Genomic DNA, 26347 nt, shown 5'->3' with positions numbered 1-26347 from the left:
TCCGAGAGAGAAAGAAAGAGAGAATTAGAGAGAGCGTACTCCAGATATAACAGACTGACCCTAGCCCCTGACACAAACTACTGCAGCATAAATACTGGAGGCTGAGACAGGAGGGGTCAGGAGTAGAGGTCGACCGATTATGATTTTTCAACGCCTATACCGATTAATCGGACAATTATTTCTTTGTATTTGTAATAATGACAATTACAACAATACTGAATGAATGCTTATTTTAACTTAATATAATACATCAATAAAATCAATTTAGCCTCAAGTAAATAATGAAACATGTTCAATTTGGTTTAAATAATTCAAAAACGAAGTGTTGGTGAAGAAAGTAGAAGTGCAATATGTGCTATGTAAGAAAGGTTTCAGTTCCTTGCTCAGAACATGAGAACATATGAAAGCTGGTGGTTCCTTTTAACATGAGTCTTCAATATTCCCAGGTAAGACGTTTTAGGTTGTAGTTATTATAGGACTATTTCCCTCTATACCATTTGTATTTAATTAACCGTTGACTATTGGATGTTCTTATAGTCACTTCAATATTGCCAGTGTAACAGTATAGCTTCCCTCCCTCTAGATAATATCTAGTAATATCATCAACCATGTGTAGTTAACTAGTGATTATGATTGATTGTTTTTTATAAGATAAGTTTAATGCTACCTGGCAACTTACCTTGGCCTACTGCATTTGCATAACAGGCAGTCTCCTTGTGGAGTGCAACAAGAGAGAGGCAGGTCGTTGTTGCGTTGGACTAGTTAACAGTAAAGCTGCAAGATTGAATCCCCCGAGTGTTCTGCCCCCGATCGAGGCAGTTAGCCCACCGTTTCTAGGCCGTCATTGAAAACAAGAATGTGTTCTTAACTGACTTGCAAAGTTAAATAAAGGTGTAAAAAATAAATAATAATAATCTCAAATCTGCGCCCTTAAATGCCGATTTCCGATTGTTATGAAAACTTGAAATCGGCCCTAATTAATTGGCCATTCCGAATAATCAGTCGACCTCTAGTCAGGAGACACTGGCCCCATCCGATGATTATGTGAGCTACTTTGGCCTATCACTTCGCGGCTGAGACGTTTTTGCTCCTAGACGTTTCCACTTCACAGTAACAGCACTTACAGTTGACCAGAGAAGCTCTAGCAGGGCAGAAATTTGACGAACTGACTTGTTGGAAAGGTGGCATCCTATGATGGTGCCACACTGAAATTCACTGAGCTCTTCAGTAAGGCCATTCTACTGCCAATGTTTGTCTATGGAGATTGCATGGTGGTGTGCTCGATTTTATACACATGTCAGCAACGGGTGTGGCTGAAATAACCAAATCCACAAATTTGGTGGTGTCCACATACTTTTGCTGCCTCTACCTTGTGGTGACACTGTGATAGTGTATTTCTGTTGCCAAAGGGCCTGAGTGAGTTACTGAGCCCAGTCTTTTCCCCCTAATCTTCACCTTTTAGTATATAGCCTTAACCTCCCTATTATGTTAGTTAGAGCAAGGCCTATACTTGGCAATTATGGTGACTCACAAGAATGTGTACACTTACTTCGGGTTATTAATAGTATGTGGAGTTGTTTGGAATGTGATGCTAAGTTTAAGATTTTTTTTCCCCCTTCTACTTCCTGCTTCCAATTGGAGAAACAGACCTGTGTTTATTTGGTGTCCTTGTCAAATCAAATTTGATTTGTCACATACACATGTTTAGCAGATATTAATGCGAGTGTAGTGAAATGCTTGTGCTTCTAGTTCCGTCAGTGCAGTAATATCTAACAAGTAATCAAACAATTCCCCTACAACTACCTAAAACACACAGAGCGCTTCAGGCTTGACTTTCAGAATGTGTGTTGTTGGTTTCAACACCCGCTTGTTGCAAATGATTTCAGTCTATGTTTTGTAGACTACATTCACCCCAACTTAAGTCAATCAATCTTTTACATGGCATTTGTTACTATTGTGCTCATAATGTGTGAAAGCAACTGAAGTAAAAAAAAAAGGTCATTCATGCCTTTCTTACTCAAACTTTTCAATAATATAAGGTACAACCTGGTCTCAGAGCATTTCATATTACTTATTACTTTAGTGTGATATGTTTCCTATGTTATGTATTAATTTGTGGATGTCAATTACCCATTTAGAATGATATGCTACAAATTACAATTCATATAAAATGTTATGAATGATCAAAAATTACAATATGTTTCAACATTTTCGAAATGTATAATATGTTACACATTCTAGCTAGCTGGCTAACGTTAGCTAGGCTTGGGGTTAGGTTTAAGGTTAGGGTTAAGTTTAGGACTTAGGTTAATGGGTTAGGGGTAGGGTTAGCTAACATGCTAAAAAGTAGTAAATATTTGAAAAGTTGCTAAAATACTCCATTTGTCCCTGATGAGATTCGAACTTGCAACCTTTCGTTTGCTAGACGTTCACGTTATACGCTTACCCACCCACACTGACCAACCACCCTACTTTCCAACGGGTGTGCCCATCGGGCAGTTTGTTCACCACGAGGCCAGCACCTGTGGGTCACTGAAGCCTCCTGTGTGTTTGTGTGTACCACTGAGTGTGTGCGACGTGTGTATGTTGCTTGCCTTTCTCCTCCCTGAAAGGGAGAATAAGGCTGATCACAGAGTGGCAGCCCTGGTCCTGTATAATGACACAGTAGTCTAGCTGCAGAGAGAGGGCTCTCATTAACTCAACCCAACTTGAAAGTGTTCTCTTCTGTAACGTTCTGTCAGGCTTTCTTCGTTAGAAAACATTGTAACTAGTAGAGCCCTGACGATACCACTATCGCAATTCTAATTATTATCGTGGCAAGGAAACAAATCACGAAGTAGATTTAACTTCTTTAGGAAAACAGCCATAAGGGCTGGAAACAAACAGAATTATGTTGTCATCCAGAGTCACATTTATTTTCCAAGCTATAGAATGCAATATTTTACATAAGTAGGTTTGGTCTTCTTCGTGTCTTAATTTTTTCTATGGGAAAAAATATTGCGATACTGGTATCGTCCCGACTCGAACTTCTTCTTTCGGATCAGTGGGAAGCATCCCACCTCGACAACATCCGGTGAAATTGCAGAGCGCCAAATTCAAATTAAATTACTATAAATATTTAACTTTCATAAAATCCCAAGTGCAATACTTCAAAATAAAGCTTAACCTGTTGTTAATCCAGCCTCCATGTCAGATTTCAAAAAGGTTTTACGGCGAAAGCAAAACGTGATTTATCTGAGGACAGCGCCCCGCATACAACACATGAAAATCATATTTCAACCAGCCAGTTGTGACACAAAAGTCCTAAATAATGATATGCCTTACCTTTAAAGATCTTCTTCTGCTGGCACTCCAAAATGTCCCAGAAACATCACAAATGGTCCTTTTGTTTGATAAATTCCTTCTTTATAATAAATGTCCATTTATTTGGCGCGTTTGATTCAGAAAATACACCTTTTCCAACTCGCCCAACACGATGACAAAGTATCTAATGAGTTACCTGTAAACTTGGTCCAAACATGTCAAACAACATTCCTAATCCAACCTTAGGTATCGTAAAGCGTAAATAATCGATCAAATTTAAGACTGGATAAACTGTGTTCAATACCAGATGAAAACAAAGTGAATCGCGTTCCAGGTCAGGTGCACCAAAAGACTTGAGTCCACCTGGAGTGACACATTGAAAGAACAGGACTACTTCTTCATTCTCAAAAAGAAAAACATCAACCAATTTCTAAAGACTGTTGACATCTAGTGGAATCCATAGGAACTGCAACCAGGTTCCTCATAAATATAGTTTCCCATTGAAAACCCAGTGACCTCAATTGTTTTTTCCTGGATGGTTTGTCCTCATGGTTTTGCCATCGAAATACGTTCTGTTATACTCACAGACATCATTTTAACAGTTTTAGAAACTTTAGTGTTTTCTATCTAAATCTACCAATTATATGCATATCCTAGCTTGAGAAACAGGCAGTTTACTTTGGGCACAATTCATCTGGATGTGAAAATACTGCACCCTATCCCAATGAAGTTAACTAGCCTGCTGCACAGGGGTTGGAACCAAAGTTATTTTCCAATTGTTTAATTCTGAACAGAACAATTATTTTTTTGTTTCGACCAGCAATATAAAGTTCTCAACCGGTTTGAACCAAAAACAGTTTATAATATCGTTCCTTTTTAAACCTCTGAATTAGATTTTTATTTTTTATTATTTAGCTCGACGTTTAAATGACTTCACCAATGGGTAGAGCAGCTTGCTATGGAGTGGGAAAGCTATGTACATGCATTGGACAGACAAGTGAAGTGTGAGATGCAAGATGTGACTGAAATTTTGTGGGTGAGATTCTGTTCCCTGAACTGGTTCACACCCCTGCTGCTGCATGACTGACTTTCCATCAGAGACACAACTGTACCATACACTGTAGAGTAAAGAAGAGAATAAATAGCCTGACTAACTCTTCAGTGACAGAAATACTTAGAGAGGAAGTTCACCCAAAAACACTTTATAACAATTGCCTGGCTGTTTGTCAGTACTCCCAGACAGTTTTTTAGGTCCATTGTTTGAACATTTAGATTTCTGTATATAAAAAATATTTAACAAATGATGAATTTCCGAAATGATCTTAAATACATTAACTAACTGTATATTTATTGTTACATAAACAATGATTGAATTGCCAAATACATGTTTTTAATGTAAAAAGTATAATAAACAAAAACTTATTTTATGCAAGCTCAAAAGTCTTCCAGTAGATGCTATTCTTTGTGGTTCTAAGATGGATAATTACAGGAGGTGGGACAAAAGGAGCATTTTACTATTAGTTTTCAAGAAAGGAAATCAGAACGAAAGCAAGTAAACAAAGAGATGTTACCTAACTAGGCTAGCTGTTAGTAATCTCTGAAGTAAAGAAAGGCTGGGCATGTGTAATATTGGCCAACATATTTACTCTTCAGAGAGCTTCCAATTTGGACTGTCAGGATTGACGAGAGACAAGAAATCAGATCTTCTGCTGCATCGTCAGTCTGATGTTCTACCTCCTCCATTATCAGAATTAGCTGGTCCCATTCTCGACAGCCAAAACGTTCACTTTCTGTTGGTAGAGGTATGCATCTCCCGCATCTGTACCACCAGTCACTGTGCGTTCTGGGAAGAGCCTGTGTTTCCTAGACACCGGCTTGCTTCGTTCTCTCTCTAGCTCTTTTCTCTCGGTCCCCTCACGAAAAAGATTGCGGTTAGAGTGCAGTATAGCTGTGGTATGCTGCAAGTATTGCGTACAAAATGTATTTTTTACTGCAGTAGTTTTACAGTGTAACTGCGTTTAGAGTACAGTATAACTGCATCTATTCTACAATTACTGCATCCAAAATACCACTGTCGACTGCAGTTACTGCAGTTTCAAGAACTGAAATCTTTTTTGTAAGGGTCAGCTTGCAAATGGAACAACTCAGCCTCAGTACACTTCAGCTCAAACCGATATGGCCCAAAAGTATCATTCTGAAAATAAGGCAGGTCTCCAATTTCCTCTTCGTTCTCGATCTGACATTCTTTACTCTAATAAATTTGACGAGGGCAGCAAATACTGTGAGGGAGTGAGAACAGAAAAATATTGTTTACATCCTTCAACCATGCCCACCCCGGAAGTCACCACCATGCATTAATCTACTTCCTGGATATTAATACGAAAATAACAATCAATACTGAAATAAGTTACCTTAAAAATTGTACTGAGAAAGTCATTACAAGGACTATTGCGGTAATGGAGGAGGTCAGTAGTGTGTTTGGGAGGTATTTATGATGGACTTTGACGTTACATTGGGTTTCTTTGGAAAGGCGGGATAGAATCGGCTTATTAGGCCTACTCTACCCACATCTAAATACTCAAGCAATGGACTGACAAATGACAAGGCAAGAGTTATAAAGTGCCCAGAAGTGTTTTTGGGTGAACTTCCCGTTTTAAGACGGACTTGTTGAACACTGTTGGTTAGCCAGGCTAGCAAGACTACGCTTCTCTACGGCAATAACATGTTTACGCTTTGACTCAGTTTTTTTTCACTTTAAAATGTATGCTAAACAAAAACCATTGATTTCAAAGTTTAACAAACCATAACGCTATTCACAAGGACTCTCTTTAACCTTTTGTGACTAGGGGGCAGTATTTTCATTTTTGGAAAAATAACGTTCCTGTAGTAAACAGGATATTTTGTCAGGACAAGATGCTAGAATATGCATATAATTGACAGCTTAGGATAGAAAACACTCTTAAGTTTCCAAAACTGTAAAAATATTATCTGTGAGTATAACAGAACTGATATTGCAGGCGAAAGCCTGAGAAAAATCCAATCCGGAAGTGACTCATATTTTGAAAGCTCTGCGTTCCAATGCGTCCCTATTGAGCAGTGAATGGGCTATCAACTAGATTACCTTTTCTCCGTATTCCCCAAGATGTTCTACAGCATTGTGACGTAGTTTTACGCATTTATGTTGAAGAATACCCGTAAGCGGCTACATTGCGCAAGTGGTCACCTGATGGCTCTCAAAATGATTCTCGCGTAAAATACAGAGGTAGTCATTATTCCAATCGGTCCTACTGAAAAACCAATTGTCCCGGTGGATATATTATCAAATAGATATTTGAAAAACACCTTGAGGATTGATTATAAACAACGTTTGCCATGTTTCTGTCGACATTATGGAGCTAATTTTGAATATTTTTTGTAGTTTTCGTGACTGCAATTTCCGGGCGATTTCTCAGCCAAACGTGAAGAACAAACGCCTACAAAAGTATTTTTGGAAAAAAGGAACATTGGTTATCTAACTGGGAGTCTCGTGAGTGAAAACACCCGAAGCTCATCAAAGGTAAACGATTTAATTTGATTGCTTTTCTGATTTCCGTGACCAAGTTACCTGCTGCTAGCTGGACAAAATGCTATGCTAGGCTATCGATAAACTTACACAAATGCTTGTCTAGCTTTGGCTGTAAAGCATATTTTGAAAATCTGAGATGACAGGGTGATTAACAAAAGGCTAAGCTGTGTCTCAATATATTTCACTTGTGATTTTCATGAATAGGAATATTTTCTAGGACTATTTATGTCCGTTGCGTTATGCTAATTAGTGTCAGTCGATAATTACGCTCCCGGACCCGCGATGGGGAGTCACTAGAGGTTTTTAACAACTTCCACAGAAAAATGTACGAACACGATCTTAGTGGAAGAACTGTGCAGATGCAAACTTTGGTAATGGAGTTAAGGTAAAATCTCCCTCTCCTTACAAGAAAAGATAGCAGTTTTAAAACTGCAGTAAGTGCAGTCGACTTTGGTATTTTGGACACAGTAATTGCAGAATAACTGCAGTGTACTGCAATTGAACAAATTTTCCAGAAACTCTGTTAAATATCTGCTCTGAATTAAGATTCAAAGATGTCTGCAGAAATAATGGGGTGTCAGCTATGACATGGAGTTTGAAAAAAATCTATTTTGGTTATTAAACTACAGTAAATTAAGTGGATTTACAACCGGTAACAGAATCACGGTAATGGAATTAGATCATGAGTCCCTGATCTGTACTACATAGAAATGCATAATTATGGATTTGAACGTCATTCTCCTCATGTTTCACAAATGTGCACACTTAGGTAATTTACTTCATCTCCCTCCCTCTGTTGCTTTCTATTTTCTCCCTTTTGCACTCTGGTAAAAAAAATGGTGCGTGCCCTATCAAAGTCAACATTTTGGGACTCCAGATGATCACTGTCTGTGGGGGAAGCGTTTCCTGATCAGAACTCGGGTCTGGCAGCTAACACTGGACCCAGGGCGGACCACAGAAAGCGCTGCGAGCTTAGCGTGTGCTGGGAACATCTTAAATACCGCTGTCAGAGACTCCCGCCACATACACCATCCCCTCAGACAGGCAGAGAGAGGATGAGTGGTTTGTAGGATGTATGAGATATTTCAGATAATTGCAGAGTTTATAAGTATAAAAAGTTGTAACCTGAAATTGAATGTCATGGTCAGTTCATCTGCGTTATCAGAATGCAACACTTTTTTTGCCATCTTTTTTTTTCTGCCTGAGAAATGCTGAATGCTGTCTGTGACCCGTGAGTACAGGACAATATACTGTACTCTGCTGTACTATACCCTACTTTCCTTTACTGTACTCCACCCTATTGTACTGTACTACTGTATTGGATTCTATTGTGCTCTACTCACTGTATTGTCCTATCCAAACTTGTGAAACATACATCTATGGTCGGTGTCAGTAAGAACTGGGAGAGGTGACATTAACTGGAGAGAGAAAGGGGCATAGAGAGAGAAGACGGGGTTGTCCAGACTGTTTTAACTAGAGGTTGACCGATTATGATTGTTCAACGCTGATACCCATTATTGGAGGACCCCAAAAAAGCCCATACCGATTAATCGGCCAATTTTATGTATTTATTTTATTTAAATAAATAAAAATAAAAAATATTTATTTATTTATATATAATAATAATGACAATTACAACAATACTGAATGAACACTTATTTTAACTTAATATAATCAATAAAATCAATTTTGTCTCAAATAAATAATGAAACATGTTCAATTTGGTTTAAATAATGCAAAGTGTTGGAGAAGAAAGTAAAAGTGCATGTAAAAGCCAGGTTAAAAAAAAAACTAACGTTTAAGTTCCTTGCTCAGAACATGAGAACATATGAAAGCTGGTGGTTCCTTTTTAATATTCCCAGGTAAGAAGTTTTAGGTTGTAGTTATTAAAGGACTATTTCTCTCTATACCATTTGTATTTCATATACCTTTGACTATTGGATGTTATTGCCAGCCTAATCTCTGGAGTTGATAGGCTTGAAGTCATAAACAGCGCAAGGCTTGAAGCACAGCGAAGAGCTGCTGGCAAATGCATAAAAGTGCTGTTTGAATGAATGCTTACGAGCCTGCTGCTGCCTACCACCGCTCAGTCAGACTGCTCTATCAAATATCAAATCATAGACTTTAATATAATAACACACAGAAATACGAGACTTAGTTTCCGGATTTGAACATATTAATGACCTATCATTTCGAAAACAAAACGTTTATTCTTTCGGTGAAATACATTCCGTATTTTATCTAATGGATGGCATCCCGAAGTCTAAATATTGCCGTTACATTGCACAACCTTCAATGTTACGTCATAATTATGTACAATTCTGGAAAATTAATTACTGTCTTTGTTAGGAAGAAATGGTCTTCACACATTTTGCAACGAGCCAGGCAGCCCAAACTGCTGCATATTTCCTGACTCTGCTTGCACAGAATGCAAGAGAAGTGACACAATTTCCCTAGTTAAAAGAAATTCTTGTTAGCAGGCAATATTAACTAAATATGCAGATTTAAAAATATATACTTGTGTATTGATTTTAAGAAAGGCATTGATGTTTATGGTTAGGTACACATTGGTGCAACAACAGTGCTTTTTTCACGAATGCGCTTGTTAAATCATCACCCGTTTGGTGAAGTAGTCTGATTCGATGAGAAATTAACATGCACCGCATCGATTGTGCAACGCAGGACAAGCTAGATAAACGAGTAATATCGTCAACCATGTGCTAGCTAGCAACTTACCTTGGCTCCTTGCTGCACTCACGTAACAGGTAGTCAGCCTTCCACGCAGTCTCCTCGTGGAGTGCAATGTAATCGCGCCTAATTATTCGGCCATTCAGATTAATTGGTCGACCTCTAGTTTTAACACTCTTGGTTTGACCACCAGACAACAGAAAGACCAAAGAAAACAGTTATGAGCTAAACATAACAGTATATTTGGAAATGTATTAGAAATATCACATTTGCATAAGTGTTCAGACCCTTTAATCAGGACTTTGTTGAAGCACCTTTGGTAGCGATTACCACCACGTCTTCTTGGGTATGACGCTACAAGGTTGCCACACTTGTATTTGGGGAGTTTCTCCCATTCTTCTCTGCAGATACTCTCAAGCTCTGTCAGGTTGAATGGGGAGCGTCACTGTACCGCTTTTTTGGGGTCTCTCTAGAGATGTTTGATTGAGTTCATGTCCAGGCTCTGGCTGGGCCACTCAAGGACATTCATTGCCTTGTCCCGAAGCCACTCCTACGTTCTCTTGTCTCTGCTTAGGGTTGTTGTCCTGTTGGAAGGTGAACGTTCGCCCCAGTCTGAGATCGAGTGCTCTGGAGCAGGTTTTCATCAAGGATCTCTCTGTACTTTGCTCCATTCATCTTTCCCTCGATCCTGACTAGTCTCTCAGTCCTGCCGCTGAAAAACATCCCCACAGAATGATGCTGCCACCACCGTGCTTCACCGTAGGGATGGTGCCAGGTTTCCTCCAGATGTGACGCTTGGCATTCAGCCCAAGAGTTAAGTCTTGGTTTCATCAGACCAGAGATTCTTGTTTCTCCATGTATTGTTTGTTGGTTTGGCAATGCCACTGTTAGCAAGAGAAATATGCTGTGAAGGATTATCACCACAGAAAGGGAATTGGAGTGAAACATACATGCCTGGATGCTCACAAAATCATTTTAGACCCAAGCCACCTCCTGTACCTGGACTTTGAACTAATCACCTCTGAGGGCAGGTAGAGGGCATTTGTGCCAGGTGTGATATCCCAGCTAAATAACTCGGGCTAATGTTCTTATCGACCCAGTAAGGCCAACAGGCTAATCTCTTTTTTTTTTGGTATGTAACTGTTATGAAATTTGTATTGTCAGTTTGTTTTATATTTAAGCATCACTTTAAACGTGTACATGACGCTGCAAGAAAATCTCCCCATGGGGACAATAAAGTCAGTAAGGAGTCCTTCAGGTGTCTTACTGACTCCAAGCGGGCTTTCATGTGCCTTTTACTGAGTGGTGGCTACTGTCTGGCCACTACCATAAAGGCCTCATTGGTGGAGTGCTGCAGAGATGTTTGTCCTTCTGGAATGTTCTCCCATCCCCACAGAGGAGCTCTGTCAGAGTGACCATCGGGTTCTTGGTCACCTCCCTGACCAAGGCCCTTCTCCACCTATTTCTCAGTTTTGGCCGGGGGGGCAGCTCTAGGAAGAGTCTTGGTGGTTCCAAACTTCTTCCATTGATGAATGATGGAGGCCATTGTGTTCTTGGGGGCTTTCAATGCTGCAGAAATATAGATTTTATTGGTTCCCTTCACCAGATCTGTGCCTTGACACAATCCTGTTACGGAGCTCTACGGACAATTTGTTTGATCTCATGGCTTGGTTTTTGCTCTGACAACTATGGGACCTTATATAGACAGGTGTGTGCCGTTGCAAATCTTGTCTGATCAATTGAATTTACCACTGCTCAATTTCGAGTCTCATAGCAAAGGTCTGAATGCATAAGTAAATAACGTATTTGTTTTTTATTTGAATGAATTTGCAAAAATCTCAACCTGTTTTTGCTTTGTTATTATGGGGTATTGTGGGTAGATTGAGGAAGGAAAAACAATGTAATCAATTTTAGAATAAGGTTATAAAATGTGGAAAAAGTCAAGGGGTCTGAATACTTTCCGAAAACACTATGTATAACAAGTAGTACATTTAATTTCTACAATTTTTGTTTGGTTACGGTAATTTCTACTAATGCATTCAATACGTTGTTAATCCAGTCTTTTACCATTCTCATTGTCGGAGTGGAGACGTTTGCAGCGCGCACAACCTATGCTACACTTGTGAGAAACAAGTTTTTGTTTATTTCATTACGTTTACGGGTTTTGTCAATTTAGTCAGTGTCTTTTGTTTGGAGCACCCCTGTCAATATTGAGTAAGAAAGTGCACCTGCTTACCTGAAGTAGGCCTATAGGCTACCTGGCCTGCGTGCAAATGTATGCTCATTTGGGGAGCTGATTCATTGGCTTAACAAATCACCACTAATAAGCTGTGACTCTTCTCAAAGTAATGTTTTCTTCACCTCAAACAGCCAGCAAAGTCTGTTTTTACATCCATTGAGAGTGACAATAGTTCCTCAATGTATTTGAAAAATCTTTCCATCTCCTTTTTATAACCACTTGGCGTGAAAGGGAAAAATGTAATGCTCTGATCCACTGGAAATGTCATAAAATAGGCATACCTGATTACTTCTTATCCCATGCGCAGCTATTTGTAGGTACACTATATTTACAAAAGTATGTGGACACCCCTTTAAATGAGTGGATTTGTCTATTTTAACCACATCCGTTGCTGACAGGTGTGTAAAATTGAGGACACTGCCATGCAATCTCCATAGACAAACATTGGCAGTAGAATTACCTTACTGAGGAGCTCAGTGATTTTCAACGTGTCACTTCGTCAAATTTTTGCCCGGACTAATCTGGATTTGGCAGATGCCAGGAGAACGCTACCTGCCCGACTGTACAGTGTCAACTGTAAAGTTTGGCGGAGGAGGAATAATGGTCTGGGGCTGTTTTTCATGATTCGGACTAGGCCACCTAACGCTACAGCATACACTTGCATTCTAGATAATTCTGTGCTTCCAACTTTGTGGCAATGGTTTGTGGAAGGCTATTTCCTGTTTCAGCATGACAATGCCCCTGTGCATAAATCGAGATCCACACAGAAATGGTTTGCCAAGATCAGTGTGGAAGAACTGGCCTGCACATAGCCCTGACCTCAACCCCATTGTACACCTTTGGGATGAATTGGAACGCTGACTGCGAGCCAGATCTAATCGCCCAACATCAGTGCCCGACCTCACTAATGCAATTGTGGCTGAATTTAAACAAGTCCCCTCAGCAATGTTGCAACATGTAGTGAAACGCTTTCCCAGGAGAGTGGAGGCTGTTATAGCAGCAAAGGGGGACCAAATCCATATTAATGCCCATGATTTTGGAATGAGATGTTTGGCAAGCAGGTGTCCACATATCTTTGGTCATGTATTGTAGTTAGCAATATAAGTTATTTTTTTAGGTTTGGATAGAATTTTGATTGAACACATGACAATGATTTTGAGACACAAATATGTTATTATAAATTAAAACAGTTACACAAATGTGTATGAAAATGTAACTGCACGCAGATCGTTAGGAATGGTAATATAAATTGAGTTGTTTTTGCCTTATGTAATCAAACAGTGACTTAAAGCATCAGACAGGCTCAATGCATATACCTGATTTTATTAAAACAAATAGGGTGTGTCTATATATGGAAAAATACACATTTTAAAATGTCCACAAATCGATTAGTTGAAAGAACAGATGACTTTCGGATGATTTTATGATTGATTTTGGTCGGGATAACCCTACTTTATAGGCATATCATGTTATGCCATTTTCCCAAACGATTCCATTATATTTAGAAATGCATCTAAAATACCTTAGAACCACACATATCCATGTCCTAATAAACTAATATTACCTGTAAAGACCTTAAGCATAATGTATGATGATGATTTTTTTTTTTTTTAAATCTCCACTTTCGAATTTTGAAAATACACTTAATTACAGTTCTTATGCTTAAATAGCAGGTATTTTTGTCAGTTGCATTAAGATCAGTGAGTTTAGTATTATGCAATTCATTTGGGATTAACAAATGACTGTGTATTGGATTACTGAATCTAAAAAGAACTCAGTTAAAACTGTACTAACTACAGATCCTAATATTAGTGATGCAATAAGAATTTTTTTCTTTTTTTGTCATGTTTTTTTTTGTCAAGTGCCAGTTTCCTGAGAACCAACCTTTTCAGGTATCTGCTATTTACTGGCTAATCAATCTAGTCTAAAGAAGACTACTATGTGGTTCATTGAGGCTCATTGAATACATTGACCACAGTTTCAAAATGATTCTCCTTTAAACAAAATCACTGTCTGCCACTTGACTTTCTTCCGATATCCAGTCATCGTTAGCCGACCACAACACACAAACACGCCTTGGGGAAAGAAAAGACAGTCATTTGCTAGATGACTGACTTGAATATCGGGGCTGTGTCATGTTGTCTACAGTGCCCTTGTAATATGCTATATCTAGTGACTGTCATTCATGCGCCTGAGAGCCATTTGACTGGTTGTTTGCACACACACACACACACACACACGCAATCTCTGTTGACCGTGGTTATTTACATAGCGATGTGGGAGATAAGTAAGCCAGTAGTATAGTGCAGTACAGTGTACCAGCCAGTCTCCTTGTGGAAACAAAGGCAATAGGCTAGCCCGACAGACCGATTGTTACAGACTAACAAGCCTTTAAAATTTTTAGATGAGAGCCTATTGAAAGATTTTTTTAAATATGACTAAAATTCTGCAATAACCAGTGATTAAGTCTTACAAATGGAAGTGTTGAGAAAAGTAGGGCAGCAGATGAAAATCTTACAAATGGAATTGTATAAGACTGACTGATCTCATACCAGTCTACTATCACTTCCTCACAGAGGCCATGTCTGGATCAATGGGACTACACTCTCTCTGTCCTCCATCCTAAAACAAGAGCTGTTAACTCATACAGAGTGAAATCCTCTCCTGTGACCCTATTCTGTCATCTGGTCCACTGTTGTTAGCATTACCATGTTAGCTAATGTGTAAGCCCAGCCACTGCTGGACTGTGCAGTCTGTTCTGCTGCTTGTATCCTGCCCTCTCATTATGCAGGCCATGATGATGATGAGGAGGGCAATTCACTTCTATAAATATAGGGCTATAGAATAGTTTGTAGCCCAATGAGCAGCCAGCGTGTTAATCGGCCAGGAGGAGCGGTGCTACGCTGCTTGGTGTAAACATAACTTAGCCCACACAAATGGGACCACTATACAACACAGACATACAGGAGAACAAAGAAACACCATGACGGCACACAAGCATGACACACATCAAAGCAGTCAATGATGCACACACGGCAAAAAATTGCTCGGTGGCTCTGCTCCTCTGACATCATCAATGTTGGCCCTGCAGCCTGGGCTTGCTCCGAGGGAGAAAATACCGCTAATCACAGATCCATGATCAGCTTTCCCTACCCAGATCCGAACCCTCAACCATTAAGACTTGAAACGCCAAGCTGGACTGAGACCTGTATGTGGGAACGACTGCCAGCAAGATCCCTCAGCCTCTTTTCCTCAGGATTCCATCCAGACACTCAGATCCTCATCCTCACTTAGGCCTGGCAAGGACATTCTGCCACTTAGCTGATAGCGAGCTCTCGCGCCTTAATAATCCATCCCACTGGCCAGCAGCCATCAATTCCTCCAGCGCCCATTATTTACCCAGGCACCACAGATAAGGCCACTTCTGCTTACACTAATCAGTGTTAGCGTTGATGGTGTAGCCTACATTGAGAAGGCGCAGTAGGGCATGAGGCAGGGTCCAGACCAGCAGTCTGTCTGCAGAGCCTCGTTTACTACTGGCCAAAGTCAGTATCTCATCCTGTTGTTACACGGAAAGAAATTAGGAGCTCGTCCCTCCTGTTGGGGGCCTCCATAAATTACGTTGTGGTGAAGCAGAGATAAGTGGTGGATGGAGATCGGGGACAAAAGATGCTTTCATACCACCGTGTTTTACCTCCAAGGGTCCTTTGCCAAAGGTGGCCTCGGCGGCCTATTAAAAAGGGGTCTAAAGCTAAATCATCCTCTTTTTGTCTTAGATTGTCCTGGGTTGACTTGTTCTTATTCTGCCAGAGTAATGTTCGCCCTTGAAATACCGGCGCTGCTCGGAAGTAGACAAAGAAAGCCCTCTTAGTTATTCCTTAGGAGGAAATGCCTTCCTAAACACATTACAGCACACAGGTGGTTAGTGCAGCAGCTAGGCTTTCTTTTTTATAGGAAATGGTGCACATAGAACACATCTACCACTTCTTAGACTTACTTTCAATGAGAATGACATTTCGCATTTCCATGTTAAATTGGTCGGGTCACCCAAGAAGTTACATATTGCAGCTTTAACTTGAGCAAATGAATGCATTTAATAATAAATTCCACTAATTGTATTGATTTCCTTCTATGTTAAATGCATTTTTGATTTTTTTTATTCCGTTTCAATGTCTAGATTCCGTGATCCCGTCGGCATTATTCGCAATTCAGATTTTATAGGACACGTAGAGTGGGGGCTTTCTGAATACTCCCATTAATGCGCCATGTTGACCAGTGGGTGAAACTTCCTTCCAGTTCGGTTTTATGAGAGTTGAGTCACCTGCCTGGACTGAAAAACGGGCCAGGAGTGGAGCGTCATGACTTAGGATAGGCCTACGTTACAAACTAAAGTAAATAGCCTATTTCAACCAGCTCAAAAGTATTGTCCTATTATTGGTGTACAGATTAACACACACACACATGGCTGGATTCAAAACATTTGCTCACAGTGGGAGAGAGGTCAGGACTAGCTGTTCCCTGAGTGCTTCTGGAACAAAGTGGGTCCACTGGTTAAATGGGTCAGTGGGTTAATTTAATAGCACTACTACCACGTCCAAGACGAGGAAACACTGTAGACTAATACATACAGGGAGAGGTCACACACCAGTCAATACTATACTAGGATGTCATGACACAATAGTAGTGAGAGCAGCTCATGTTGTTGAGACAGACGGGATGGGGCTGCTTCAGTACAGTACATTCCCAGAGTAGCCTAATTGCATCAAAATGAAATCGTATTTGTCACATGCGCCCGAATACAACAGGTAGACCTTACAGTGAAATGCTTACTTACAAGTCCTTAACCAACAATGCCGTTTTAAGAAAATCCTTGCGGTCAGAGGATGAGCAGTTGCCATACCAGTCAGGATGCTCTCGATGGTGCAGCTGTAAAACCTTTTGAGGATCTGTTAGTTTGTTGGTGATGTGGACAGCAAAAAAACTTGAAGCTCTCAACCTGCTCCACTACAGCCTTGTCGATGAGAATGGGGCTGTAGTCCAAAATCATCTCCTTTGTCTTGATCACGTTGAGGGAGAAGTTTTTGTCCTTGCACCAAACGGTTAGGTCTCTGACCTCCTCCCTACAAGCTGTCTCATCGTTGTCGGTGATCAGGCCTGCCACTGTCGTCATCGGCAAACTTAATGATGTTGTTGAAGTCGTGCCTGGCCATGAATTCATGATTGAATAGGGAGTACAGGAGGGGACTAAGCACGCACATCTGAGGGGCCCCTGTGTTGATGATCAGCGTGGCGGATGTGTTGTTACCTACCCTTACCACCTGGGGATGGCTCGTCAGGAAGTCCATGATCCAGTTGCAGAGGGAGGTGTTTAGTCCCAAGTTCCTTAGATTTGTGATGAGCTTTGAGGGCACTACGGTGTTGAACGCTGGTCTGTAGTCGATGAATAGCCTTCTCACCGGTGTGGCTTTTGTCTAGGTATGGAGTGCAATAGAGATTGCGCCACCCGTTGGTGTGGTTTGAAAATTGGAGAGGGTCTAGGGCTTCTGGGATAATGGTGTTGAGAGCCATGGACAGCCTTTCAAAGCACTTCATGGCTACAGACATGAGTGCTACAGGTCGATTGTCATTTAGGCTGGTTACCTTAGTGTTCTTGGGCACATGGACTATGGTGGTCTGCTTGAAATATGTTGCCATTACAGACAAGGAGAGGTTGAAAATGTCAGTGAAGACTCTTGCCAGTTGGTCAGCTCGTGCTCGGAGTACACGTCCTGGTAAACCGTCTGGCCCTGCGGCCTTGTGAATGGTGACCTGTTTAAAGGTCGTACTCACATCGGCTGCGGAGAGCGTGATCCCACAGTCGTGCGGGAACAGCTGATGCTCTGACCCATGTTTCAGTGTTACTTGCCTCGAAGCAAGCATAGACTTTATGTAGCTCGTCTTGTAGGCTCGTGTCATTGGGCAGCTCTTGGCTGTACTTCTCTTTTGTTGTCTGTAATAGTTTGCAAGCCCTGCCACATCCAATGAGCGTTCGGAGCCGGTGTAGTACGATTCGGTCTTAGTCCTGTATTGACGCTTTGCCTGTTTGATGGTTCGTCGCAGCGCATAGCAAGATTTCTTATAAGCTTCCCGGGTTAGAGTCCAGCTCCTTGAAAGCGGCAGCACTACCCTTTAGCTCAGTGTGAATGTTGCCTGTAATCCATGGCTTCTGGTTGGGGTACGTATTAGAGGTCGACCGATTATGATTTTTCAACACCGATACCGATTTATTGGAGGACCAAAAAACTGATTAATCGGCTTTTTTTGTAATAATGACAATTACAACAATACTGAATTAACACTTATTTTAACTTAATATAAAACATAAATAAATAATGAAACATGTTCAATTTGGTTTAAATAATGCAAAAACAAAGTGTTGGAGAAGAAAGTAATATGTGCCATGTCAAAATGTGTGCCATGTAAAATATGTGGCATGTAAAAAAGCTAATGTTTAAGTTCCTTGCTCAGAACATGAGAACATATGAAAGTTGGTGGTTCCTTTTAACATGAGACTTCAATATTCCAAGTTAAGAGGTTTTAGGTTGTAGTTAATATAGTATTTATAGGACTATTTCTCTCTATACCATATGTATTTCATATACCTTTGACTATTGGATGTTCTTATAGGCACTATAGTATTGCCAGTGTAACAGTATAGCTCCCGTCCCCCTCCTCACCCCTACCTGGGCTCGAACCAGGAACACATCGTCAACAGCCACACTCGAAGTGTCGTTACCCATCGCTCCACAAAAGCCACGGCCCTTGCAGCGTAAGGGGAATAACTACTCCAAATCTAAAAGCGAGTGACGTTTGAAACAGTATTAGCGCACTCCCAGCTAACTAGCTAGCCATTTCACTTTGGTTACACCAGCCATTAGGCTGATAGGCTTGAAGTCATCAACAGCGCTGTGCTTGCGAAGAGCTGCTTGCAAAACGCACAAAAGTGCTGTTTGAATGAATGCTTACGAGCCTGCTAGTGCCTACCACCACTCAGTCAGACTGCTCTATCAAATCATAGACTTAATTATAACATAATAATACAGAGAAATACGAGCCTTTGGTCATTAATATGATCGAATCCGGAAACTATCATTTCGAAAACAAGACTTTATTCTTTCAGTGTAATATGGAACCGTTCTGTATTTTATCTAACGGGTGGCATCCCTAAGTCTAAATATTCTTGTTACATTGCACAACCTTTAATGTATGTCATAATTACGTAAAATTCTGGCAAATTAGTTCGCAATGAGCCAGGCAGCCCAAATTGTTGCATATGCCCTGACTCTGCGTGCAATGAAGGCAAGAGAAATGACACAATTTCACCTGGTTAATATTGCCTGCTAAACTGGATTAGTAGTTATAACTTGTGATTATGATTGATTGATTGTTTTTTTATAAGATAAGTTTAATGCTAGCTAGCAATTTACCTTGGCTTCTACTGCATTCAGGTAACAGGCTGGCTACTCGTGGAGTGCAATGGTTAGAGTGTTGGAGTAGTTAACTCTGCGGTTGAAAGATTAGCACCCCTGAGCTGACAAGGTGAAAATCTGTCGTTCTGCCCCTGAACAAGGCAGTTAACCCACCGTTCCTAGGCCGTCATTGAAAATAAGAATGTGTTCTTAACTGACTTGCCTAGTTAAATAAAGGTATAAAATATATATTTAAATAATCGGAAATCGTTGCCCAAAAATACCAATTTCCGATTATGAAAACTTGAAAATCATCCCTATTTAATCGGCCATTCCGATTAATCGGACGACCTCTACTACGTATGTACAGTCACTGTGGCGACGATGTCATCAATGCAGTGTATTCCTGAATGCCATCGGAAGAATCCCGGATCATATTCCAGTCTGAGCTAGCAAAACAATCCTGTAATTTAGCATGTGCTTCATCTGACCACTAATGTTTGCTTGTAAGCAGGACTCAGGAGGATAGAATTATGGTCAGATTTGCTAAATGGAGGACGAGGGAGAGCTTTGTATGCGTCTCTGTATGTGGAGTAAAGGTGGTCTAGAGTTCCCCCCCCCCTCTGGTTGCACATTTAACATGCTGATAGAAATTAGGTAAAACTGATTTGTTTCCCTGCATTAAAGTTCCCGGCCACTAGGAGCACTACCTCTGGATAAGCATTTTTCTGTTTGCTTATGGTGATATACAGCTCATTGAGTGCAGTCTTAGTGTCAGCAATGGTCTGTGATGGTATGTAAACAGCTACGAAAAATACATATTTCTCTAGATAGATAGTGTGGTCTACAGCTAATCATGAGATACTCAACCTCAGGCGAGCAAAACCTTAGGTATTGTGCACCAGCTGTTGTTTACAAATATACTTTGGCTGCCACTCCGTGTCTTACCGGAGGCTGCTGTTCTCCAATGGAGTGTAAAACCCGCCAGCTCTATGTTATTAACATTGTCGTTCAGCCACACCTCGGTGAAACATAAGATTTCACAGATTTTAATGTCCCGTTGGTAGGATATACATGCTTTTAGTTTGTCCCATTTATTTTCCAGCGATTGAAAGTTGGCTAACAGTACGGATGGCAGAGGCAGATTAGCCACTCATCGCCTGATCCTCACAAGGCATCCTGATCTCCTTCCGTGAAATCTGTTTCTTTCTCCCGCAAATGACTGGGATGAAGGACTTTTCGGGTGTTTGGAGTATATCCTTCCCGTCCAACTCATTAAAGAAAAATGATTTGTCCAATTTGTGGTGATTAATCGCTGTTCTGATGCCCAGAAGGTATTTTCTGGCATGAGACAGTAGCAGAAACATTATGTACAAAATAAGTTACAAACAAAATAGCACGGTTGGTTAAGAGCCAATAAAACGGCAGCCATCCTCTCCGGCGCCATCATATGTCTAGTCCACTGATCCAAGCCTGGACCTAATCAAAGCACAGGAACCAATGGGGCACAGGAAAGGCTCAGACTCCGATGGTACTGCAATTACCAATAACCTTATGGGGATATCTGCTGAAGTGGCCATCATTATAGACATAAATAATGAGAGAAACGGCCGAAAGCATGGCTGTACATAAAATTATTTATCAACTGGATGATGAGCCACCATGAGTCAGATGAGGCTGTGGCATTTCGCTAGGACATTTCCATGTAAAAGGACCCATAAGCCCAAACGTGAAGTTCATAGGAGCATATCAAATTGGGTGTCAAATGAAAGCTAAGAGTCTATATTTTGGGCAAATGAAAGCAAAGTTTAATTTTTCAACCATTCTCATCTAAAAAAACATGGCATAAGTAAAGGCTTCGATTTCTGGTAAACAGATGGACAAGGGCTCTTAAAATATCTACCAGAAAAAGTCTTAATGTATCGTAAATACAATAATGTTGACGTAAAGACAACTGTCAACTAATGTTAATTTTGAATAAATTGTGTACCTTCTGTAGGTTTAACAAATATTGCCTTATAATTGCGTTACTAAAAACCCAGATACTGTACCTTCTGAGATATTTTCACATTTCTCTCCCTTATGAGGGAGGATAATGAAAGTTCACAGAAGTAATAGTAGACCTACCAATTAGTTATAGTGATTTTACCAATATAATTTTTGTTTGAGTTATTAAGTGATTTAAACGGTGTATTCAGACCCCTTCCCTTTTTCCACATTTTGTTACGTTACAGCCATATTCTAAAATTGATTAAATAAAAACATTTCCTCATCAATCTACACACAATACCCCATTTAAAAAACCCGAAATGCCTTATTTACATAAGTATTCAGACCCTTTGCTATGAAACTCGAAATTGAGCTCAGGTGCATCCTGTTTCCATTGATCATCCTTAAGATGTTTCTACATCTTGATTGGAGTCCACCTGTGGTATATGCTATTGATTGGACATGATTTGGAAAGGCACACACCTGTCTATATAAGGTTCTACAGTTGGCAGTGCATGTCAGAGCAAAAACCAAGCCATGAGGTCAAAAGAATTGTCTGTAGAAGGCTGAGACAGGATTGTGTCAAGGCACAGATCTGGGGAAGGGTACCAAAACATTTCTGCAGTATTGAAGGTTCTCAAAAACACAGTGGCCTCCATCATTCCTAAATGGAAGAATTTTGGAACCGCTAAGACTCCCTAGAGCTGGCCGCCCGGCCAAACCGAGCAATCGGGGGAGAAGTGCCTTGGTCAGGGAGGTGACCACGAACCCGATGGTCACCCTGACCGCTCCAGAGTTCCTCTGTGAAGGTGGCAATGAGATGAGAAAGGACAACTATCTCTGCAGCACTCCACCAATCAGGCAATTATGGTAGAGTGGCCAGACGGAAGCCACACCTTAGTAAAAGGCACATGACAGCCCGCTTGGAGTTTGCCTAAAGGCACCTAAAATGCTCACCATGAGGAACAAGGTTCTTTGGTCTGATGAAACCAAGATTGAACTCTTTGGCCTGAATGCCAATTGTCACATCTGGAGGAAACCTGGCACCATCCCTATGGTGAAGCGCGGTGGTGGCGGCAGGATCATGCTGTAGGGATGTTTTTCAGCGGCAGGAACTGGGAGACTAGTCAGGATTGAGGGAAAGATGAATGGAGCAGAGAGTACAGAGAGATCCTTGATGAAAACCTGCTCCAGAGCACTCAGGACCTCCGACTGGGGGGGAAGGTTCACCTTCCAAAAGGACAATGATCCTAAGTACACAGCCAAGACAATGCAAGAGTGGCTTCGGGACAAGTCTCTGAATGTCCTTGAGTGGCCCAGCCAGAGCCTGGACTTAATCCCGATCGAACATCTCTGGAAAGCCCTGGAAATAGCGGTGCAGCGATGCTCCCCGTCCGACCTGACAGAGCTTGAGAGGATCTGCAGAAAAGAATGGGAGAATATGGGTGTTCCGAGCTTGAAGCGTCATCCCCAAGAAGACTCGAGTCTGTAATCGCTGACAAAGGTGCTTCAAAAAAGTACTGAACAAAGGGTCTGAATACTTATGTAAGTGTGATATTTCGTTGTTTTTTTTGCAAACATTTCTAAAAACCTGTTTTTGCTTTGTCATTATGGGGTATTATGTGTAGATTGATGAGGGGGGAAACAACTGTTTAATCCATTTTAGAATAAGGCTTTAATGTTTAATTTGGAAAAAGTCAAGGTGTCTGAATACTTTCTGAATGCACTGTATGTAATGGGGAATTGTTAGACACTAACAATCAAACGCAAACAATTCACACAATGAAGTAATGAAACAAGCACTTGCATTCATACCTCTTTCATTTCACGTAGAGCTCTTGTGAAGGATGTTGTCAAGGAACTGAGTTTGTGTTTATACAGGACCCCCCCCCCCCTAATGGTAAACGTCCACCATTGTCCCCGTTCCCAAGAAAGACTAGCCTCGCTCTCTCAACAACCATACGCCTTTTGCACTGACCTTTCTTGTGATGAAGGACCTGCAGCAGCTAGTCAAGGCCCATATCACGTTTGTGGCATGTGCTCTTCTGGATCCCCTCCAGTTTGCATACCGCACCTAAAGGACGACGCCAAGCTGTTCTTGATGGACACCATCCACAGACATCTGGAGGACAGAAGGTCCTCTGTCAGGCTCTTATTTGTGGACTTCTCATCGGCATTTAACATCATGCAGTCTGCCATCCTCGTCAGAACTTGTCTCACAGTTCAATCACGACCACGGCCACAGAGAGTCTATGCCAATAGTAAGACACGCTACTCGCTTGCGCTGGTTCACCACCTTTTTTATTCTCTACACCAATGCCTGTCAGTGGCCATACCAACCTCCATCTTGTGAAGTTTGCCAATGACACAGTACTCTCACTCCTCTCAGACCACCAGGACTTCATTGACAGGTGTGACTGCGCTGCTGGAGTTGAATGTCTCCAACATGAAGGAAATGGTTGTCAGCATCAGGAGGAAACCAGGATGGACCCGGTGATCATCCAGGGTGAGGAGGTGGACAAGTATAAATATATTGCTGCCATCTTTGATAACACCCTGAAGGTTGAGCAAAACAGATGCTGTCATTTTTAATTATTTAAAAAATATATATATTTTTAAACTTTTTTATTTAACAATTGTGGGCCATTGTGATATGCTCTAAGATCACCAGGGTGCCTCTCAGAAGTCTGGCCTCATTCTTTGAGAAGCAGGCCAGGAGGAAGGCCCATGACATCCTGGGGGACAGCACCCATGTCCTCGACACGCTGTTCCAACTGCTCCCCCTTTGACGCTGCCTGTCTCAAGTGCCCCACCAATGGGCACAGGGCCTCATATTTTGTGCCTGAGGCTATCTTCCTCGTTAAGAGGACCATTAACGAAGACCTAGGGATTATTCTAGACATACTTTAGTAAGAACTGTAGCAACCACGGTCGTTTAGTTTCAAAAATTGCACTATGCGCTTAAGACTGTTGCCTTAAATGTTTTTTTTTTTTTAAATGTATGTATACTGCCAGTGTGTTTGTTTATCCTGTCTGAAGCACCCTTTCCATCCCTGAGTACATTTTCCCTTGGGGATTAATAAAGTTCTATTGTAAAACAGGTACACATGTCAAAATGGGGGATTTACTGTACTTTTATAAGTGGTGGGGTTACTCTTTGCTGAACACAAACTCCAGATTGTGGCTTTAAGTAAATTACATTGTTTATATACACACTTTTTGACTCTTACTTAATCAAATAACTGTTTTACAAAAAATCTGTACAATAGATGTAAGCAGTGGTCCTAGTAAATAATTAACGTTACCTGCACAGCACACCCATTGACTATACATTAGAATTGGCTTATTATCATTATCAAAATGAGGGTTCTCATTACCAAAACTGACCTAAACATGAGGCGATAATGAGAAATTTGTGTTTCGGTAATGAGGCCCTTACCTCAATCTGCAAGTAATGGGAGATGGTCAGTGGGGCGGTAGCGTAGCCTAGTGGTTAGAGCGTTGGACTAGTAACCGAAAGGTCGCAAGATCAAATCCCAGAGCTGACAAGGTCTGTCGTTCTGCCCCTGAACATGGCAGTTAACCCACTGTTCCTAGGCCCCCATTGAAAATAACTGACTTGCCTAGTAGAATAAAGGTTTAAATACAAAAAAACTATTGAACACATCACTAAAGCCCATGCCTTCATCCATGGTAATGGTTCTGAGTTTTTTTCCAATTTGAGCTTTTTAGTAATTCCGGTAATGATCCCTAGGTCAAGCATTGGGGTTTTTGAGAATAAGATCCTCATTCTGAAAGCATATAAGTGAAATAATTAAAAGTATGCTCATGTAAGAACTTCTCCTCTAGATTATGCATCATGGGTGAATTAAACCAAATTATTGGAGATTTTACAGCAACTTCAAAAAGTGTTACGGTAATGAGAAACATGTCCAGAGACAGTTTTTACGCAATAAATATGACGGTTTATTTTAAACTTCAACTAGTAAACCGTTTTTATAATTTATGGACAAACTACAGCAACATATTTCGTTTTATTCAGATAAATTAGGTTTTTCTAAAGGAAAATTTTATAAAATGACTGAATTTAATCATGCACCATGATTTTCAAACTCTTTGTTACTGCCATGGTTAAAACTAGTTTCACGAGAATCACCCAATTTAGAGACTTCATATCATAGTAGGTAGGCTTTGTTTGATCTATCCCTGTTTTCTCAAAGAACACTTTGCTTTCAATTCACACACTTGTAGCCTCAAATGCAAAAACATTCTTCAAATGCAACATGTTCGGGCTCTCGAGTGGCGCAGCAGTCTAAAGCAGTGCATCTCAGTGCTAGAGGTGTCTACAGAACCTGGTTCGATTCCAGGCTGTATCACAACCGGCCGTGATTGGGAGTTCCATAGGTTGGCGGACAATTGGCCCAAGGTCGTCCGGGTTAGGGTTTGGCTTGGGTAGGCCGTCATTGTAAATAAGAATTTGTTCTTAACTGAGTTGCCTAGTTAAATAAAAAATAAAATACATTTTAACAAGCATGCAGGTATGATCAATGTCATTGAGTGAAGTGTCTGTATGCACATTTGCAGGCTTCAGGACTGTCATACCTCTACATGTCATGACAATGTGTCCAGCGATCTCTGTTTTGTTATATTGGTAACTCCCTCTCTCTCCCCCCACTCCCTCTCTCTCCCCCCACCCTCAATATCTCCCTCCCTCTCTCCCTCAATATCTCCCGACCTATCTCCCTCCCGCCCTACCTCCTTCTCTCCAGTAGAGGTTGTGGTTGAGTATGAGTATGATGCCCTCCATGAAGATGAGCTGACCCTAAGGCTGGGAGACGTGATCAGGAATGTCCGCAGGATCGAGGAGGAGGGATGGATGGAGGGAGACCTCAACGGGAAGAGAGGACTCTTCCCTGACAACTTCGTCAAGGTGATTTAGAGCCTCTCCTCATTTTAAACAATATTGAGACACTGACCCAAAACAACTTCCAGGTTGACAGGTACACTAACAGTATTATAATATATGCCATTTAGCAGGCACTTATTTTATCCAAAGTGACATAAGGGTGGTCCTGGGAATTGAACCTGCTATCTTGGTGTTGCAAGCTCCATGCT

The 26347-nt window shown here is 41.0% G+C and overlaps 1 protein-coding gene across 4 annotated transcripts in view; it reads left to right on the top strand.

The window, feature by feature from the left end:
* LOC135557652 (CD2-associated protein-like) overlaps positions 1 to 26347 on the top strand; it is a 112958-nt gene that overhangs the window by 24895 nt on the left and 61716 nt on the right. For 2 of the 4 annotated variants that reach the window (XM_064991138.1, XM_064991134.1), the window contains exon 2: positions 26005 to 26162. In XM_064991138.1, the coding sequence (XP_064847210.1) occupies positions 26109 to 26162 (54 nt within the window). In that variant the 5' untranslated portion in view covers positions 26005 to 26108. Of the gene's footprint in view, positions 1 to 26001; positions 26163 to 26347 lie in introns of those variants that run through there. The other 2 variants (XM_064991133.1, XM_064991136.1) reach the window with 2 other exon arrangements.

The sequence above is a fragment of the Oncorhynchus masou genome, chromosome 16 (assembly GCF_036934945.1).
Source record: "Oncorhynchus masou masou isolate Uvic2021 chromosome 16, UVic_Omas_1.1, whole genome shotgun sequence".
NCBI lineage: Eukaryota > Metazoa > Chordata > Actinopteri > Salmoniformes > Salmonidae > Oncorhynchus > Oncorhynchus masou.
The sequence above is the reverse complement of the archived record's forward strand: the minus strand, read 5'-3'. Positions and strand labels throughout refer to the sequence as shown.